Here is a 19,446-nt window from a genome sequence, read left to right on the forward strand (position 1 = left end):
CATACAAATTCTGATTTGTGCTGTGATCAAAAAGTTTTTTCTCAATATGTATGTGTTGAAATGTAAATAAAATACGGCCTCAGGTGTTTACAATCTCTAACTAAAGCCTAAAGTTAGTTCTTGGGCTTTCTCATAGGGACAGGCTACCTCGGCAGGTGGGTGGGGCAGTGAGTGATGCGTTTAGTGCGATTGACTGTGTACGTAAGGGACTTGGCTGTCCCCTCACCTAAGGACCTTGCGCAGTAGAATCTGCTGGAAGATGCCCCGCACTGGACTCCAGTGCTCGCGGCTCAGCAGAGAAACCTCCTTGGAAGATGAAGTACAATCTGCGCATTGAAGACCGATCCCCTAAGCAAGGCGCTGCACTAACCTGCACATGGAATAGCTATAGCAGAGGCCTCCCCCTGGATGATAATCCGCACTCAGCTCCATTGCAGAGGCCGCTGCACACCGGTATATACACTGCACTTAAATTCAAAACACTTGGCGGCTGTGGTCTCACTCCCTGTAACATGTAGTGAACTGGGAACCAGGGGGCAGAGATCACTTGCGCCTCTTTAGCGTCACTTTTACCATGTTAAAAATGACGCAAAAGTGGTGTAAGTGCCTTGTAAATAAGCCCCCAGGCGTTTAGCTCAGTCGCGCGTGCGCTGCACCACTGGGGTATATTGCACCTGGCCCCCTTTATTTATTTATTTATTTATTTATTTAATTTGTATGGCGCGTTATAACCACAGGGGTCTCTAAGCGCTGTCTGACCATATTTACGTGATAGATGTTATATTCACTTGAAACCAGCTGTACACCTAAGGTCTACTCCATGCTTGTTTGAATAGTGCGGTTTTTAATTTTTTTCTGAAGGGAAGTAAATTACTCTCCTTCCTGAGCTCTGGATCCAACTTGTTCCATAGGGCTGGGGTTGTGTTGGAGAAAGCACGGCCCCCCACCGTGGTCAATTTAAAGCGGGGCTGAGACAGGAGAGTGGCGTCCGACGAACGCAAAGTCCTACCCGGTATGTAAGGGGATAGTCGGGATTTTAGGTATTTTGGTGCTTTGCCATGCAAAGCCTTGTGAGCAATGCACATCCCTTTGAAGACAATTCTCTGGCGAACTGGTAGCCAGTGTAACTCCTGCATCAGGGGAGAGGCATGGGCATTTCTAGGTTTTTTAAATATCAACCGAGCTGCATCGTTCATGACTCCCTGTAGTTTGTCCAGCAGCCGCTGTGGCAAACCTAAATAGAGGGAGTTCCCGTAGTCCAGCCTAGCCAGAATTGTGGCTGAGACCACGTGTCTCAAGGTAGAGAATGAGAGTAGGGCCGCGATCTTCCTAAGTTGTCTTAACAAGCCTATACTGGTGCCTACTACGGTGGTAACTTGTTTTTCCATGGATAATTTATTATCCACATATAGGCCTAGGCTTTTGACTGCAACTGCCGGCTTTGGGGGTACACCCAGCTCCATTGGCCAAAATGTATCACTCCAAGGGTTACCCGAGATGGAAATGGGTAATACTTCCGTTTTATCCGGGTTGACTTTTAAGGAGTTCTCGGACATCCAATTGACTGTGGCTTTCAATATGTCCTGTAGCCTGGTGGGAGCTCCTGGCCCATCATCCAGCCGGATGATTATCTGGGTGTCATCGGCATAGTTGTACACTAGGCAGTCCATCCTATTCAGGAGAGCAATTAGTGGTTGCAGGTAGATGTTAAAAAGTAGTGGAGACAAGGCAGATCCCTGGGGGACCCAGAGAGTGTACCCCAGAGAGTGCGCCATTCGGGCTGATTCCCAAATTGTACACCAATGTAAGAATACCGGGAGACACTCTGCTTTCAGCTGCGAGGCACGTGCAATCTGCTTCTTGGGACATGTACTGCATAGCTGCCAAGTTTCCCAGGGCCATGCGTGTATGCCGGTACATAACAGTTTTTTATTTGTGTTTTGGATTCTGAAATGTACCTGTAGTCCCGTATTATAACAGAATGAATATGACTACGGGTCCCAGAGTTCAAAGAAAAAAATGGACTGTAACAGCACATCACACATGGACCTGGGGGCCTTGTTAGGGCTGGCATTGCACTTTTGTAGCCTACTCTGAGCTCAAAGTGCACTGAAGGCCCGGTGGACATCCGCACACTGCGTCCATGCAGCCTGTTCGGAAATGTAGGGCACCCGAGCGCACGGCACGTGGTGCAGAAAGTAGAGTCTGGTTCTGAAGGCGCAAATACATTCGGCTTCACAAGGCACAGCGGAGCCTTTCCCTGTGGGACTCAGCGCACTGTCGAATCAGCTTCCCGGCAGACAAACCGCACTGAAGAGCAGCACACCGAGTACAGTGTATGTGCGCCCTGAGAGATACGCTGTGCTCAGCTGGTGCACGCACTGCACGTGAGACGCTGCTGCCTTACCAACTCTGTACCACCCCTACCACAGCGGACTCTGCTCTCTGTAAGACAGTGAACTTCCTCACTGACAAACACACTGCACTCCGCTCCATTACTGCTGGCTCAGCGGCTGCCGGTCCCCTGCAGCGCACTGCATTCGGCTCCTGCCCACATTATGCAGGAGACGCTGCTCTCCGGCAGAGCTATTTTGCGTTACAGCAGCACGGCTACCCCAGCGGGCACTGCTTGTGACTGGTGCAGTGCAGTGAGTTTCCGTACCCCTAGCGCAGTGAACAGTGCTTCCTGACAGCCTCGGTGCCCTCGCTGCCTCCTACACTTTCGGCGCAGCTCCCAGCAGACACCCCATACTCGGCTCCTGCACACTGCATAGGCCCGGCTGCTGCATGACGGGTTCACTGCACTCTTCTCCTGTGCAGTGGCACCGCCTCCCACACACACTGCATAGGCCAGGCTGCTCCATGACGGGTTCACTGCACTCTGCTCCTGTGCAGTGGCACTAGCTCCCAGCAGACACACCATACTCGGCTCCTGCACACACACTGCATAGGCCCGGCTGCTCCATGACGGGTTCACTGCACTCTTCTCCTGTGCAGTGGATGCTGCCCCTCGCAGACACACTGGCCTCAACTCCAGTTCAAATATTACAGTAGATGCCACAGGCTGGCAGGCTGACTGCACTGAGCTCCTGGTCAACCTCCAGGGTGGACACTGCTTCCTGGCTGGGACTCTGCACTCTTTCAAGTGAAGATGCTACGACCTTGTAGACTCACTGCACTCAGATGTAGATATGGGCGAGCCACTGAACCACAGGCACGTGCTTGGCTCTGGCTCAGCTCGAGGTCTGATTGGAACCTCGAGCCAAAAACGAGCCGAGCTTTCACGAGGCTTCAGTCGCCGAGCTCCCCCACTGCCTCTTACTGCAACAGAGCAAGAGCGGCCCAGAGCTTTGGTCGTTTTGTAGATGAGCCGATAGTTAAGACCGTGCAAGTGCGAGAGGGGTGTTATGGCAGTGATAACAGTCTGACCCCAAAATTGTTTTTTTATATTCCAAGAGAAGATAATGTGAGAAATCAAGAATATTTCCCACTAGAGCATTTCGCAGCACTCTACTGAGCCTTGATTGTCAGCCCATCGGAAACGTGGCTCCACAACTAATGCAAAATGCAAATGCCGCCGTGGTGTGGGCTCTGTGGGCAAGCCCAGTGCTCGGCAATACACGAGTTCCATATCAAGACCTGTAACTTGTGGCCTCTCCAGGGCCTCTGTAAATGTATATCACTCAGGGTCTTGTGCTTTTCCTGAAAGGAGGCTCTTGGTTTAGACAGGTTAACAGGTAGTACCAACTTTAAAATACACCCCCCCCCCCCCCCCCCGCCTTTCTTTAATTTCGTGTTTTTTTTTCTAGACATACTTCTTACTCGACTTGATTTTACAGGTGATCTCTTTTTGTTTATGACAGTGACACGTCTTTGAAGAATCTTTGATTAAATGGAAGAGATTTGTATCCGGTAGCTGAACAGCTCAATGAGAAACAAGGAAACATGGGAATATCCCGGCTTCCCTACGTGAACTAATTGTGTGCTTCTAGGCAGTTCCTTTATTTCACTGAGCCTCTTAGCCTTCATCATCATTGAAATACCTCAGATCAGAATGTGCGCTGTAGCTTACACTGTGGATCCATCGCTGATAGCAGCCCTCGCTACACATGGGCTGCAAATGGCAGCTGACAGTAGGATGAATGTGTAAGTTCATGTTTAGACATTTCACTTTGAATAAATGCCACTTAATGCAGTGGTACAATCTAATGCACTAGAAACGCACCTTTTGGAGTGTGAAGAGTGTTTCTCATTTTTTTACATGCCAACTGTGAACCAACTACTTCCCAGAGATGTCGATGGCTCGGCTCGTGTTATACGGCTCTCGGAGCCACGTCAGACCCCCTGGTTCTTGGCTCGGCTCTCTTATCATGCTGCCCCTCCCCGAAGCTTCCACCAGAGCATGCACTACAGTGACTGCGGTGCATCTGTTCTGATGCCTGCACTGCCTGCTGGGAAGAGAAGGGGTTGGAAGCAGCTGTGTGTGGGTTGGGGGGGGGGGGGTAAGGGGGTGAACTCGGGGGGTAGTAAGAATTCACCGGGCCACAATTAATTCATTTTGTCAGATCAGGGCACACCTCGAGCATGCTGCATGCGTGCAGTGGCGGTGCCAGGGGACAGACGCCGGCTGCTAGGCGCTTTGGAACCTTACTCACGGGCTAGCTACCCCTCGAGCGCAAGGAACTCGGAGGCCTGTGTGACGTTGGCGCGTTAGGGTGCTGAGAGTGGCGGCTTGTCACTAATTAATTACTGCCAGTGTTCTCGGGGTGAATATTGCCACGGGAGACGAGTTACTTTATACGTCCACTTTCTGTGTCACCGCCGTGAACGCATAATTAGGCAAACAAGAGTACACAAAATAAGTCCACAAAATATAATATATGTATACACACACATATAAAGAGGTCTGTCTGTGTGTGTCTTTGTATACACAGTCTGTGCGTTCCTTGTGCAGAGCGCAACAGTTGATTGCCGAATTTCCAAATCAGGAAATTCAGTTTCCCGTTGTCGATCTATGGGACAGGCTTTTCTTTCTTGGGTACTTAAACTATACAATGCATTTACACAACAAGAAAACATGTAAAGTGTAAATACGGGGTGTGGTGCTCTGGTTACTTCATAGCAGACCACATTTATAAATATTTTACATGGAAGCGTTCCCCGAACTTTCTCCAGTCTTTTCTCGCGCTAGAAACGACCCCCTCGATTGTCCCTAAAAAGGCACCCCGCTTTTATTCCACGCTGCCTTTTCTTCTTGACCTGCAGCCAAGAATGTGCGACAGATATGTGAGAAATGCCCAGGACGATAAAGGCCGCGGCCGCGGGCCTCCGTTAGGCCCAAACACCATGTACGCGTCCCGGTATCTGTAAAGAAAAAAAAAACAGTGCAAGTGCGGGGTGTACGCACGGGGACGAACGGGCGTGCTCGGTAATGCGACTGCGTGCGTGTCTGTGGTGGAGGAGAGGTTTGATAAGCCGCAGGCCTCGGCCCTAGGGTTTATCTGGGGAGTTGTTTCGTCTTTTTATGTTTTGCTTCTGTTCCGCGCACAGTAGCGCCTTCTGCAGAAAGTATTCCCCGACAAAGGCCCGGAATCTGCTGCGCCGAACAGCGCGGCTCCAATGGAGGATAAAGGGCGGAATGTCCCCATTATGGCCCCGGATTCCGGAATGCCAACCAGGCCTCTGCGTCGCCCACCAGCACAGCCAGCAATGCAAAAGGCGCTAGAAATGCAAAGGCATTGTTTGCCCCCATTCACAGAGCAGAGTGGGTCGGCGTGAGGCGGGTTAACTCTGGGTAACTAACTTTAGGAAAAGTCCGATTATAGTGACCAGAGGGGCAATGCAAGCTCCCAAAAATAAGAAATAGTTTCTCAGTAGAGCCCCCTTTCTGTGCGGTGAAATGGCTTCGTCCGTCCAAAATCCTATGACTTTCAGTTCTGATCTTTTTTAGTTCTTGGTGAATGTAATAAATCCTCTCATCGAGTTGAAACCAATATGTAATTGGCATTCTTGTATGCGTAAAAGAATACACAAGTTTCAGAAGTTTGTGGCATATCGAAACAAAAATAAACCCGCGGAAGTAGCGTGGAGGGAAAGCCTACGGATTCACACGAGGCCCGCGGCTGAGCCAAGCCGCTGTTTTAATGCGGCAATAAAAATGAATTATGAGCGGCTCCGCCCGCCTTAATGCTTCTGGACGGGGATCCCCAGCCAGGCTCTTACGTAGCAGTTTTTTTAAATATATATTCGAGCATGTGCTCTCGCAATTGATTCACTCGATGACATCCCCGTTCACAGAAGGAGTTTGATTTACGACTTTCGGATGATTTGTAAACAGCCCCTTGCAGCTTTTATTGCCACGCGGTGCGTGCAGGGCTTCGAAGCCAGCTCCCCACACACAGGCCCTGCCTGCAACCGAGGCACCCTGGTGCTGCTGCTGTGTGCGTGGGAACACACCACGTTATGTGGGTACATGTGTCATATGTGTGCATTCAATTGGTGTGTGCATTCTGTATACAAGTGCCCTTTGAGTGTTGTCCTTTATCTGTTTTCGAGTATTTAAGTGTGTGTATACATTTTGTGCGCATTTTATCTTTTTTATATGTACTTTAAGTGCCTAAGTATGCATTATGTATGTGCGTTTAATGTGGGCGTGTGTATATCATACGACTTCACCTCATCTGTATGTGTTTTCGGTGTGCACGTAATACTTGTGTACCTTGTAATGTGTGCCCATTATCTGTCCACATTAAATCTCCGTGTGCATACATAGGCACCCATGTTTGTAAACATATGCATGTCTAAGTTCTGTTGACATTTTACTAACATGCACATGAACATTTTATGATTAAATATGGAACACAAATATTTTTTTCGGTATGCAGTTACATGTGCATGTAGGCAGGTTCAAACTGGTCTTACTGAACGAAGAGGTACGTACATGTAAGTGACTCAAAATACATATGTAACTGACTCAACAGAAGACAACTGTTGCTTGCTCGTGCCCCTCAAGAAGTAGTTTGCACAATATCGCGATGTTTGTTTTCAGGGGCGCTGAGCGCCTGTGAGGTTTCAGCTGGTAAAACAAGCTTTTTTTGTGCTTAGAACGTCTGGGAAAGTGTCGGCCGGTCCCTGGGGAGGGCGAGCACCGGTCTCACACCCCGGAGGAAAGGCAGCCACACAAATAATTGGTGGGCGTCCTAATTAAACATATGTTCGGGGATCAGGTTTTAAAATGAAACATCTCAGAATCGCCGGAACCTGCATCAGACTCGCGCTCATGACGTCTTTCGCTGGGTGAACATTAACCAACTTTTGTTTTCCTGTTTTTAGGTCTGTGGAGGAAGGACCAAATCAAGCCGGGCTTGTTCAGCAGACTTCACAAGCCCCTCCCTGGAAGACTGCAGACATTTTAAACACGTTATATATATAGAGCTACATTCACAGAAATAGAAACGCGTTTTATGTTTGTCCTTTGTTTATTGTAAGAGGTTTACAATAGTTTAGGCACTTACTATCTCCTTCCCGTGGTTTTTAAAGATTGTCTCACCTCTATTTACAAAATAACCTCATTTGTTTTGTGCAGAATTAAACATCTCCATAGTAACATTTACATGGCCACACCAAAATATAAAATTGCTGTATTAAAACATTTTTGAAAAGTTCAAGATACTTGTCCGTTACTTTTTTTGCTTGGAAACACACTGTTGAACACAGTGAACGTGTGGTGTGGTATTATTCATCACAAGTAGAATTTCTGACCGATAGCATGTTTGTTTTCTCTTCCTCTGTAGTGATTTCAGATGGGGGCTTTGGGTAGGGAGGAGACAAAAACTTGGAAGCGACCTACTTGTAGCAAATCTTACTTTAGTCTATCAAAAATACTTTCACAACGCTTCCTAACGTGGTAGAAAATAAAAATAAATCGAGAATATATCCACTTTCCTCCCCGTCTCATGTATTGCTATCAGATATTTGCTCAAGAGGGTGGTGACTCAGACTGCCAAAAAATAGAAAACAAAAAAATCGCAGAAAAACATTGCCAGCTCTGAAACAGACAGTAATCATGAACCAAAAAAAAGTACTAACCAGCAACAGAGGGAAAAAAAACACACTCCTTGAAAAAACAAGGCATCACCCGTTTCGCAGGGCTGCTGGCTGTTCTCAGTAAGTCAGATGCTGCAAGTCGATGGTGGTGAAAGTGTCTGTGAAAAAGTCGAAACTGTCGGTGGAGATGTCCACGGGGCTGTCCAGGGACCCGGGCAGGCTGGGGGAGACTGCATCCGAAAGCTGCAGGCAGGAGTCCGAGGAGAAAGCGCCAAAGTCCTGTAAGGAGGGCACCTCCAGGCCCTCCGGGCTGCCATTGTCCAGGCCAGCTGTGCAGTTCTGCACCATTGTGGCCAGGAGGTTTGGGACAGAGGGCGCCTGGTGCGAGAAATGTTTCAGATTTTTCTCGTTGGCGCTTAGAGGCGACGAGGGGTAGCTCTGGGAGTCGCCATTGTGCCCGTTCGCGGCCGGTTGTTGCTGGGGCAGCGAGTTCTGCTGGAAGGTGTATCCCTCCCGCTCCAGCAGGGCGCCGGACACGCTGCTCAGGGCTTGCTCGAAGAGGGATTTCTCCTCCTCGTCCTCGCTGCGGTCCCCTTCCTCCAGCCCCTTGCCGCCGCCCTTGCCCTCCCCGTTCTGGTTCTCCTTGCACTGGGTCTGGCGCTTGTGCTTCATGCGACGGTTCTGGAACCAGACCTTCACCTGCCGCTCGGTCAGGTCCAGCAGGGCGGCGATCTCCACCCGCCGGGGCCGGCACAGGTACTTGTTGAAGTGGAACTCCTTCTCCAGCTCCAGCAGCTGCGTGTTGGTGTAGGCCGTCCTCAGCCGCCTCGACCCGGCGCTGCCGTTCTCCTGGATGTCCAGGACCTCTGAAAAAGTACCAAAAACACACAAAAATCAGATTTAAACCTGTGCGTAAACAGACACACACATGCAGAATATAAACAGCTCAGCCACAAAATGGCCGCCTGGACGCGGCGAGCCCCATTGTTGCATCCAGTGCAGTGCGCATCCCCTTCGTTTTGCACCAAAAACACTATCAAATCATTGCGTTTAGGGATGAAAAGCGCGCAACAGAAGAGCAAACTTGTGCTTTTTGGTGCAAATATCTTATCCAGACTACAGTTCCTAATGAAGGCATCAGCTGCTTAGCTGCGCAAGGGCAATCTATCACTCTTCATTACTGTCAAATTTCAAAACTCGGGGACAGCGAGCCGCAAGGGGGTCAGCCGCGACGCCAATAAATCACCCTGTCTCCGCAAGTTGGGGAAAGTTTCCTCGCCTTCCCGAGCACAGGAACCCCCCCTCAGGAGCCATAATCCGCAGTTAAAGGCGGCTCTGAGGCCGGGGTACCCAAGTGTATGTAGTTGGGGGGCGCACACGGCATGAACTGACCTTTGTGGCTCAGGCAGGCGGGTCCGGTGGCCGGCAGGGTGGCCGCGGTGGCGGCGGTGGTCAGCGGCAGCTGCGCGCCCTTCTTGAACGTCTTTTTCTCCTTCATCCACGGGTACTCCGGGGGCAGGGCGCCCCCCGGCCCGGGGGCCCCTCCATGCAGGCCGGGCTTGGGCCGGCCGTGGCGAGGGTGGCTCCCCGGGTGCAGGCTGGGGATGGTCTGCTCGAAGGGAGGAGGCAGCAGTGTCGAGTGGGAAAGCGTCGAGCTCTTGATTGATGAAGTCTGAAATGTATCACCGACAGGGGGAAAAGATGTCAGGCACTCGGCGAGCGACGGCTGGCTATTGATAAAACCAATCTCTCGCTCGAATTCGAAATTCATCGCCCCCTCGTCCTCCGAGCCCCTTTACCAAAGTTAGGTCTTTTATTTAATGCCTCGCAAGGCCCCGGCAAACAACAAGAAATTTCATAAAATCTCGGCGAGTGTGTTTTTTTTTTCTAATTCACTGATTACAGCCGTATGGGGACCGTGCTACCATTAAACTATTGAATTCATGGAGACAAGGTTGAAATTGGACCGAATTGGCTGTCACATGATTGCCGCTGCCCAATGACAATTTGGGGTTTAATCAAAAGAGGCCACTGTCTGTGTGATTGATCCAAAAAAAGCCAGGAAGGCACGCCTCATTCTGCACCATGCGCGGATTTATTTACACTTTTTTTTCAACACGCACGCACTCCTTTCAGAAAAGAATTTTATGTTTTTTTTTCCTCTTTTGCGTTTCTTGTGCTAGAGGCTAGGCTGGTCCTGCCTCTGTCTGCAGCAGGCGCCTCGCATTGTTCCTGACTGCCAGGAAGGCTTTTGCCCCCTCACAGATCATTTTAAGCACTACATTTGACGCCCTGGAGTCATTAACAAAGTAATCCATTAATCTTCAAAGTTTGACACCCAGGCCCGCACATCCCAGCCACAAAACTTAAACACCGGGGAAGACCTGGTTCATTCTGTTCCTGTTTTCTTGGAATAGGTGTTTACATGTGTATTGTTTTTTCTTCTGAAAAACCTGTTTGTGCCTGTGTATGTTTTTTTTTATTCCTCATTATTATACAGTAAGGAGAACAATGGATTGTCCCCTCTGCCCTTTGTGGAGATTTTTTTTCTTCTCACAGCCGGCCACCTCCCTGACGCATCATATGGTAAGCGTGGGCTTTAGAAGCAGCCGCGTCGCAGGATATGAAATCTTCCAGCATTCTCTGAAAGGAGGATTTTAAAAAAAACGTATTGTAGTCACGGCATATGACCAGCAAGGCGCTTTATGGCAGAGCTGTTTGTTTTTAACACACCTCCATTGCATGGAACCGGTGAGTATTTATCTTGGGAGTAATGGCGGATGATGTGATATATAGCGATTTTTTTTATTCTGTGTTGTGTACATGTGCAGTTTTATGTTATGCATGCACATACATACCTGTAAATGACTCAATCGATTGTTTTCGATAGCTTCGGTGAGTGTTGGAATTGTTACAGAATCTATTTGGTCATTATGAAATATATATATATATATATATATCATATATGTCCATCTAATGGAGTCGAGTGTGGGGGAATCCGCCACTGGAACCCCTCAAGAACACGAGAAATCATTCAATGCAGCTGCAAGACATAGTTCCAGCATGTATTTTTTTTAAATATCCGTTTTTTTAAATATAATTGTACACATTTATTTGCAGAAATGCCGTATAGCATGCATAGTTTTTAGTGAAACACTTGTACTAATATACGAGATGGTTCCTGTAGCTTCCAGGTGTCGGTTCTCGCCTCCCTGTAAGAATGCGGTGTATTTCACCCTTGCACATGTATGTTCCTTGTTAAACCTGTAATGCGACACATATGTCCTCTCTGTGCTTCCCGGGCTCAGCTTCTTTTTAGTCCACAGACACAACAAAGCCATACCTGGGAATGCAACATCGGATACCTGCAATCCAAGCCTCTGTTTATAGAAAACACGCTAAAGTGCGCGGTTATTTAATATCTAAACACAGGGGCCTTAAAAATGAAAACTCGAACGAAAAAAAGCAAGGCCCTTAATTTTCTAGCTTCTGCTTCTAACAAAGCTGGAAGGAAACCGCGGCTCGATCAATCTTCCTCGCCGAGCAGGGCTTGACAGCTCCTGGCCTCGAAGATCAGATTTAAAGCGTCTGGCTCCGGCAGGAGCAAATGTTGCTTGGGGGGGAGAGAGTGTGTAGAATAAATGTGGGTAAACAGAGAAGGAAAGAGTCTTCAGACATCTATTTTCTGCTGGACGGTTTCAGTGTTTCCAGGTATGGTACCTTTCTTTTGTTTCCTGTGCATGTTGTGTGTGTCATGCTATGTGTGTGTACTGTCGGGGGCCGGTGACAAATAGCGCCGGGAGCTGCATGTGTGTGTGGGAGAGGTAGGCAACGAGATTCCCAGGGCTTTAAATAGAGCTATTTAAAAAACATGTGTGGGTGTGGGTCACTCGACAGTGCTTTTTTCTCTGTTCCTCTGCTCCTAATTCAGAACCATCTGGAACGAAATATTCTTTCCTCTTTTGTGAGCCTCGGGATTTTTGGCTCAGGCTTCCAGGACATGAAAGCCAAGCCTTGGAAAGGCTCACCACGCATGTTGTACAATGCAGCTTTTTGAGAATCCCAGATAAATCATCCAGAAAGCAAAGAGGGGTGTGTGGACGGCTGTGTGTGTATGTGTTTGAGTGCGTGTGGTAGTTGCCTGCTCGGAGTTTATGTGTTAGACAGTGAGAGGGCGCGAGGCCGATGGATTAATAATTCATACTTTGAGGATGCCTTTGTTCTCAAGTGGAAATATTGTTCCTGGCAAGGACCCACGCAAAGCAAATATTCTCACTACAGATCCGACAAGCTTTCTGGACAGATTTGTAGTAGAGCAGATAAACGATGTCCGATTCCTGTAACGAATTTATATAATGAATTAAATTAATTTTATAGTCATAAACGTGGTTTGTACAGACTGATTCCTCGATAAACTGGCAGTCCACGCCGAGTGTTGACAGTGGCAGGGAATGGAGGAGAGCGCTATCATTTCATGTTCTGCATTAAAAAATACACATTTACGCTGTTCCAAGCAGATGTTTCTGGCTTGTTGTGTAACTATTTCAGGAAGCATCTAAAATGGCGTCCAATTCCCATACATTAGGAGAGAGAAACGAAATTTATGTTGATACTTGCAGCCTCCTAGGTTTTGTTTTCGAGAAAATGGCGTTTGATAGTCGTGTAAGAATTGGAAATGGGAAATACATAATTAATTCATTTTTCCAAATCCGTTTTACAGATTTGTGTAACATTCGCACTGGTCCCAACATTTTTTTTATTATTTTATATTTTATATTAAGTGGTGTTGAGATCCATTTCAGATCCAGAAGACATCTGTACGAAAAATATATTCAGCTGATCTGTTTACACAGCTACAGATCATCATAGAGGTATTTGTATGTATATACGTATATAAGCACGCATGCGTGTGTGCAAATATGGTCATCTAGTATTTGTGGCTATTTTGACAGCACTTTTATACTAGTCTACCCATGGATAACTTGGCAATTACACATTCTATCAGATCTAGTTTTCTGAAATGTATTTTCTGCATGAATTAATCGTTATTTCCAGAATATTCCTGCCTTTCTATTTCAGTTATTCGCTGGGTTCTGTCCCTTTATTTTGATGGTATGGTTTGCACATAGGAGGAAGGTTGTCATTTAGTCTCGAGTCCATATCTGCGGGCTGCAAATGCACGTATGTATGTGTGTACCATCACAATCAGACCTCTTTGTCCCCCTCTCTACATGCAGATGTGTTAGCGCCTACTTGTTCCCATGTGCTTTTTGTCGATTTAAGCAAAATGCAGCAGTTCTTTGAAGACGTGTCTTTGTGCTGAGAGGAAGGCGTGGGAGTAAGAGGTCGGTGTCTTTCAGAACACTTTGGTGCAGGGGCGAGTATCCTCAATGTGTGTGGAGGGATGTCTGGAAGCCGGGCAGCAGCCTGCAGGAGAAAGAAACAAAATGGCGGCGGTGGAGTCTGAGGCATCAGGCTCCCTTCTCAGCCTCTACCAGAGGTCACAATGCAACGGAACACCTGCGTTCAATTGAAACAATATCCCCATATATCAGTGGCGACCCAGATTTTGTACCAGAAAAACGAAATAAATCCAACATTTACGCCTTTTAAATGAACTCGAACATCGGACTTGTTTGCAACTAACAAAGATGGAAACTGCTTAATGTGTCCAGTCTTAATGTAACTCAAACACGCCTACCCCCAATAAAGTTACCACTGTCGCCATAAATGCATAGCACCCTCAGGTAACATTTGAAAGCAGATGTGATGGCTTGCATGTACGGAGAATAGTATTTTATTGTGCTCCTCTTCCAGCTTTTACTTCACCCTTTCTTAACACTTCATTATTGAGAATAAAATCTTGTCCCAGAATCTGAACATTGCATTTTGTAAATAATTTTCAATGTCACAGTACTGATACTTTTGAAGGAGGTGGGTGTGCCTGACGTACACATACACAGTATTCATGTTTCGTTTTCTTTTTGTTTTTTTATTGCAATATTAATACAGGGGCGGACTGTATTTGAAATAAAAATGTCCTAGTATTTCCAATATGCAGTTTATCGCAAGGCCCAACACTCTGTCTCCATACTATCCAGAATGCCGTTTCATTTTGCTTATAAATATGACAAGTTGGGGATAAATAATATTTTAACATGTATGATTATTTCATGTTAGAAATGGAGGGTCAACAATAAATACGTCCGAGTGATCACCAGAGTACAAACTTTGCAGGAAGTCACACAACCGATGTCCTGGGATACCCTGTTCCAACGCCCATTCGTGTCTTTTTTTGCAATTTAAAAAGAAGTGCAATAAAATTAATAAATTGCTTCCCTGTTTCTGCGAACAGCTTCACGTTGGAGATCCTTTTAAACAATCTGCACACATACCCTGTTATCATAAAAATAATCCTGAAAGGTAAAATATGAAAACTGGTGACTGAAATACAGTCACATGGCTACAGTTCAAAAAACATATGGGGCACGAATAAAAGAGCATTCAAGCAACATATATTGCTATGTCACTAAAAACGATTTAAAATGCATTGACAAATAATTTTAAAAAACGGAATAAAACGGAGTTGTTGGACGATAAGTACATAAAGAGTCTTGGAACTGTCCTTCACAGGTGAGTCAGTTTGGGGGCCTCTTGCATTCTTCCCTGAGAAGGCTGGTGAGAGGACAGGTCTGTGTATGTGGGGTGAGGGTGAGGGTCGCACTGTCCATGGTGGTGGCTGGAGGCCATGGACCCAGGGCCACCGTAGTCCATGCTGGCCGAGGAAGGGTGGGAGAGATGGGTTAAACCAAAAATGGAGGGCCCCGAGTTAGTCATGCTTTCCACATAGCTGTTGCCCACGTAGACGGGGCTTCCCTGTAAATGCGGATTTCCATAGCCATTGTTGCCCTGCAGTGAGTGGGCCTCGTACTCCGGCGTGACAGCTGCCGTCCCCGCGTACCTCTTCTGGGGAGGCGGGCAGTTGTTGAGGGGAGGCGGATATGACGTGTGCAGGTTATAGGCGTTCTGGTGCGCCTTGGTGAAGGCCGGGGGCGACTGGGGTTCATAGGGCACGCTGTTCACCAGGGAGTGCATGGAGTTCAGGTACCCCCCGCCCATGGACTGGGGCAGCGGGCTCCTGCTGGGCGACTGGCCCCCCGATGACGTCATCATGCCCTTGCCCTTCTGGTCCTTTTTGTATTTCATCCGCCGGTTCTGGAACCAGATCTTGATCTGCCTCTCGGTGAGGCTGAGCAGGCTGGCCATCTCCACCCGCCGGGGCCGGCACAGGTACCGGTTGAAGTGGAACTCCTTCTCCAGCTCCACCAGCTGGGCGCTGGTGTAGGCGGTGCGCGCCCGCTTGGACGAGGCCTGCCCGGGAGGGCTCTTGTCCCCGGCGCAGCTCTCACCTGCAGGAGGGGAACAAACACAAGGCGAGTCGGTAAACAGGCTGAGGGAGGCACATCCGGGTCATTGTCAACAGAATGCAGGCCTATCGCATCTGGGTACACAAGGACATTAGCATACAAGAAACAGCATGTGCACTCCTATGCAAGCAATGTGTGAGCAACACTATTTGTCTATGAAACGGCTCTCACACCGTTTTCAGTTTCGATAAACAGGATACACACTTCCATAACATTCTCATTTCAGCAGTATGTATTCTTTTCATTTTAATCGGCTCGTTTAGCCACACCGAACGTTCTCCTGTGATACACAGTGATACAAATCACACCATTACGGACAGCAGCGATCAGTTTCTTTTAAGGTTAAGAAACAAAAGGAACACCTATTATTTATTCTATGATCCACACTAGAAGTGCATACAGCACAAATAAAAATACATTAAAAAAGAACACATCTTAGAGCTGTACTGCTTAGCACCCAAGTGCAGGCGTAATAAACCAGAGGCTCGCACTGTATGTTTGCTAGGAGGAATACAGAATCACTGCAAACAAACACACGGCCAGTAATCTCAAGTAAATACAAACAGGCAAAACAGGCCACGCGAACGTTCTATTATTGTGCCCACAGTTACCTGGCATATCGGCTTAGGCAGACACTCGAAGTGACTTTATCTTTATTGTTGACACAACCATGTCTGATATAGTATCTCATACGGGTCAGGGGTCCCTAAAGTGTAAAAGTCTAAATCAGGGGTGTTTAACAGGGTCCTATAGGGCTTGATACCAGATTTTCAAGATAGTCTCGGACTTTGATTAAAAGGCATGTAAATATACCTTAAAAAGTAATCCTCTAAATGTTCCATTGCACCTCCCCAGATCTACATTGTAGACCCCTATACTACACGTTTCCCTCTCTTCCAACAGGAACTTATATTAGAAGGCTGCCTGTACTTGTTGCCTGTCTATATGATCTCAACTTACTTTCTTGGGCTACATTCATTAACGTGTTTAAGACACATATCAATCTCCCCTGTCCCTGCAATCTTTGAGTGTGGTTACTTTAAGGGAAATTGTTGCTCCTGGTATAACGCACTACACCTGATCACAGAGCTCAGACCTGTTGGCAGATTATAACACATTGCGGTTTGATATTATTTTACACAAATTCAAATGAAAAAGAAAATTCGAAAATTAATAACTAAAATCTGGAAACACCAATAGCAAGAAGTAGCAAAAATCAACTTCAACTCTCATCTTAGCAGAAACAATAAGCACCGTATTAAATCAGAAATTATTTCAAATTAGAAAATGGAAGTGTCCACATGGGTATCAAGTGACATGTTCTTCTAAAACTGCTAAGTATGGTTCACATCAAAGCATGCAACCCATACACACACACACACACACACACACACACATATATATATATATATATATATATATATATATATATATATATATATATATACCCGTGAAGGTATTACAAATAACTATACCACGTTTTTCAGTGGAAATAGACACAATATGGTGACTTGGGCTGATCCATTGAAATATATGCATGTTAATATTAATTGGTATCTCACGAGTAAAAATGTATACCAATTAATTTGGCTTTCCAACTTTGGACCCATATCTGCATGTTGTCAATAATTTATGGACCATTCATAGCACCAGATGGAAAATATTTCTGAAACTTCCTTTAAAAATGTCAGAATACTCCGTTTTCACTACTCATGATGAGTGTTTACTCTGTGCATGATGATGTTGGAAGTCTAAAGGAATATTACGAGTGTCCTGTTTCCAAAGTTGATGTCATCTACTGCACAAATATACAAGATCTAAGAGTTAAAGCTACTCTCTCGTTTATCGTATAATATAAAAATACAAGGCAAATATTACTTGAGCGGACTGTTTGAGTTTTTGAACCGATTTCAATACTAAAACAAAACAAGCACTGGTAAAACCAATAGGTCTTACTTTTGCAGCCAGTCTTTTGGCTATAGCACTGGTTTTTTTTTTTTGCTTTGTATTGGATTTCGCAAAGCATTATTGTTGGGGTAACTGCCAGTTCCTCAAGAATCGAGAAAAAAATGGCCATCCACAAAGATATTTGTTTGGTTTCAAAAAGCACACATTACTATGGTAGTTAGTCTATGGCACGTAAGGGGACTAGGGTGTGTGTATGTTTTCTTTGTGAAAGGAGAGATCCGTCACTCATAATGTACTTAGCCAGTCGTTGAAGCGGGCTGACCCACTGCCCCATGCCGTATGCTGTAGTGTGCCGAATATTTATTCAAATGACACAGCAGTAGATCAATTGACGAAGAAGGATGGCTGAAAGTCCCTGTAAGTGTTATACATATAATTTTAGTAAAATCAAAATATCTTGGCTTATGCCAGATCTAAAAATGGAGACTAGAGTAAGCTAGAGATAAAGCACTTGTTTAGCCCGTTATTGTCTCAGCTAAGAATTGAAGGGGAAGGAAGCACAAGAGGCTCTTGTGCTCAAGTCTAAAATTACACATTAAAAACCTGCATTCAAGACCGTCAGTCAGATTTGTAACTGCATGCATCACAATTCTTTTGGTACCTCCAGCTCTGACAAGGTCTTTCAGATTGGGATATTCCGGACTTTAACCCACTGGAGGTGTGTGTACTTAGGGTCCCTCAACAAATCTATAAAACTTTGGTGGTGCACCCCCTGGACCTGCTGGGGTTACGCTGGGAGGCCTGGGGTGGGTGGGTCCTCTGGGGAAGGCGGATAGGCGGTTTGGGATGCTTGTATGGCGCCCCAAGTATGGGCCATTTCAGCTCAGCACATCCAGTTTAAATACCTTCACCAGGCACATCTTACACCTTACAGACTATGGAGGGTATGGGTATCCTCTTCCCCATAATGTGTGGGGTGTCTGGCATCTAGAGGGGTTTATTTCCATATAGTGTGGGCCTGCCCCATTATACAGCAGTATTGTGCTGAATTATTCCTAATCCTACGCAGGGTGGTGGGATCGCATGTGGAGGCTAGGCCCCGGAACACCTTGCTGGGTATCTTGGAGGATATGGTGGTCCCCGGGTAGACAGGACACTGGTGGGGGTGGGTACACTGCTGACTAAGAGAGACATAGCTAAACACTGGAGCTCCGCCGGTGCTCCACCCTTGGTGGCTTGGTGGCTTGGAAGCGTACAAACTGGCGAAGACTATTCACACCATACGCGGGTGTCCGCACAAACATGATAAGGTTTGGCACATGTTGTGGGCATATTATGGACTGGAGGGGAGCAGCGGACCTACATGGTAGCGGGGATTGTGTCATTATATATACAAGATGGATCAGCCCCATGGGATGCTATGTGAAATTATGTTTACAATGGGTTTGTTGTGTGAGACGTGTTGTATTGAAAATCATGTTCTTATTCAATTAACAGGCGTTAAGCGGTTAACTGCATGCTGAAAACAAACCCTGTTGGTACGAGTAAGTTGGAGCCTCTCTCTAAAGCACTTTTCTGATAAAGCACCAAATCTCTGGGCAAGGAAACAAGCTAATAGGGGTTTTAAAGATATAGGTAAGATTTACCATCAGCTCATTGATCACATTTAAACACCTTGGCTTCACACAAAGGTCCATCAGCAGGAGCAGACATCTTTCTTGGCCAACATTCTAATACTGCTCAAAGTTGACCTACACCTGAACACCTTCTTGTCACTGACATACCAAATACTGTTTAACTTAGTAATAATTTGGCCTATAAGGACCATTTTATTGGAAACCACTGAGCATTTTTCTACATTCTCAATGTAGAGCTTATTGTAATACGATGTCTGTGATGAACATTTAACTGCACTTGTTTATTTTGAAGAGAGTCAACAAACGCCTGCGATGCTGTCTATTTAATATATACATTATAAGTAGGCCTAATTATAAGACCCTTTCTTCACAATCTGATCAGAGCTTTTTTATTTGTTTAAAATAATCAAGCCCTTCAGTTATATTGT

General features: G+C 46.4%; 2 protein-coding genes and 1 long non-coding RNA gene across 5 annotated transcripts in view; 1 reads left to right on the forward strand and 2 right to left on the reverse strand.

The window, feature by feature from the left end:
- The window catches only part of LOC144784581 (uncharacterized), a 46,060-nt gene extending 38,393 nt beyond the window's left edge, over window positions 1-7,667 (forward strand). The window contains exon 3 of the long non-coding RNA XR_013601683.1: window positions 7,333-7,667. This is a non-coding gene — a long non-coding RNA (uncharacterized LOC144784581). The remainder of the gene's footprint in view (window positions 1-7,332) is intronic.
- HOXA2 (homeobox A2) lies at window positions 7,458-10,112 on the reverse strand. Its single transcript, XM_078663473.1, has 2 exons — window positions 9,439-10,112; window positions 7,458-8,912 (listed from the first exon to the last, which is right to left on the reverse strand). Exons 1-2 carry the CDS (start codon window positions 9,815-9,817, stop codon window positions 8,164-8,166), a joined length of 1,128 nt encoding a protein of 375 aa, XP_078519599.1. The 5' UTR covers window positions 9,818-10,112; the 3' UTR covers window positions 7,458-8,163.
- Window positions 10,113-14,022: 3,910 nt separating this feature from the next.
- HOXA3 (homeobox A3) overlaps window positions 14,023-19,446 on the reverse strand; it is a 154,347-nt gene continuing 148,923 nt past the window's right edge. For all 3 annotated transcript variants that reach the window (XM_078663474.1, XM_078663475.1, XM_078663476.1), the window contains one exon: window positions 14,023-15,455. In XM_078663474.1, the coding sequence (XP_078519600.1) occupies window positions 14,674-15,455 (782 nt within the window). In that variant the 3' untranslated portion in view covers window positions 14,023-14,673. The remainder of the gene's footprint in view (window positions 15,456-19,446) is intronic.

Source organism: Lissotriton helveticus, chromosome 10, assembly GCF_964261635.1.
Source record: "Lissotriton helveticus chromosome 10, aLisHel1.1, whole genome shotgun sequence".
NCBI classification, from domain to species: Eukaryota; Metazoa; Chordata; class Amphibia; order Caudata; family Salamandridae; genus Lissotriton; species Lissotriton helveticus.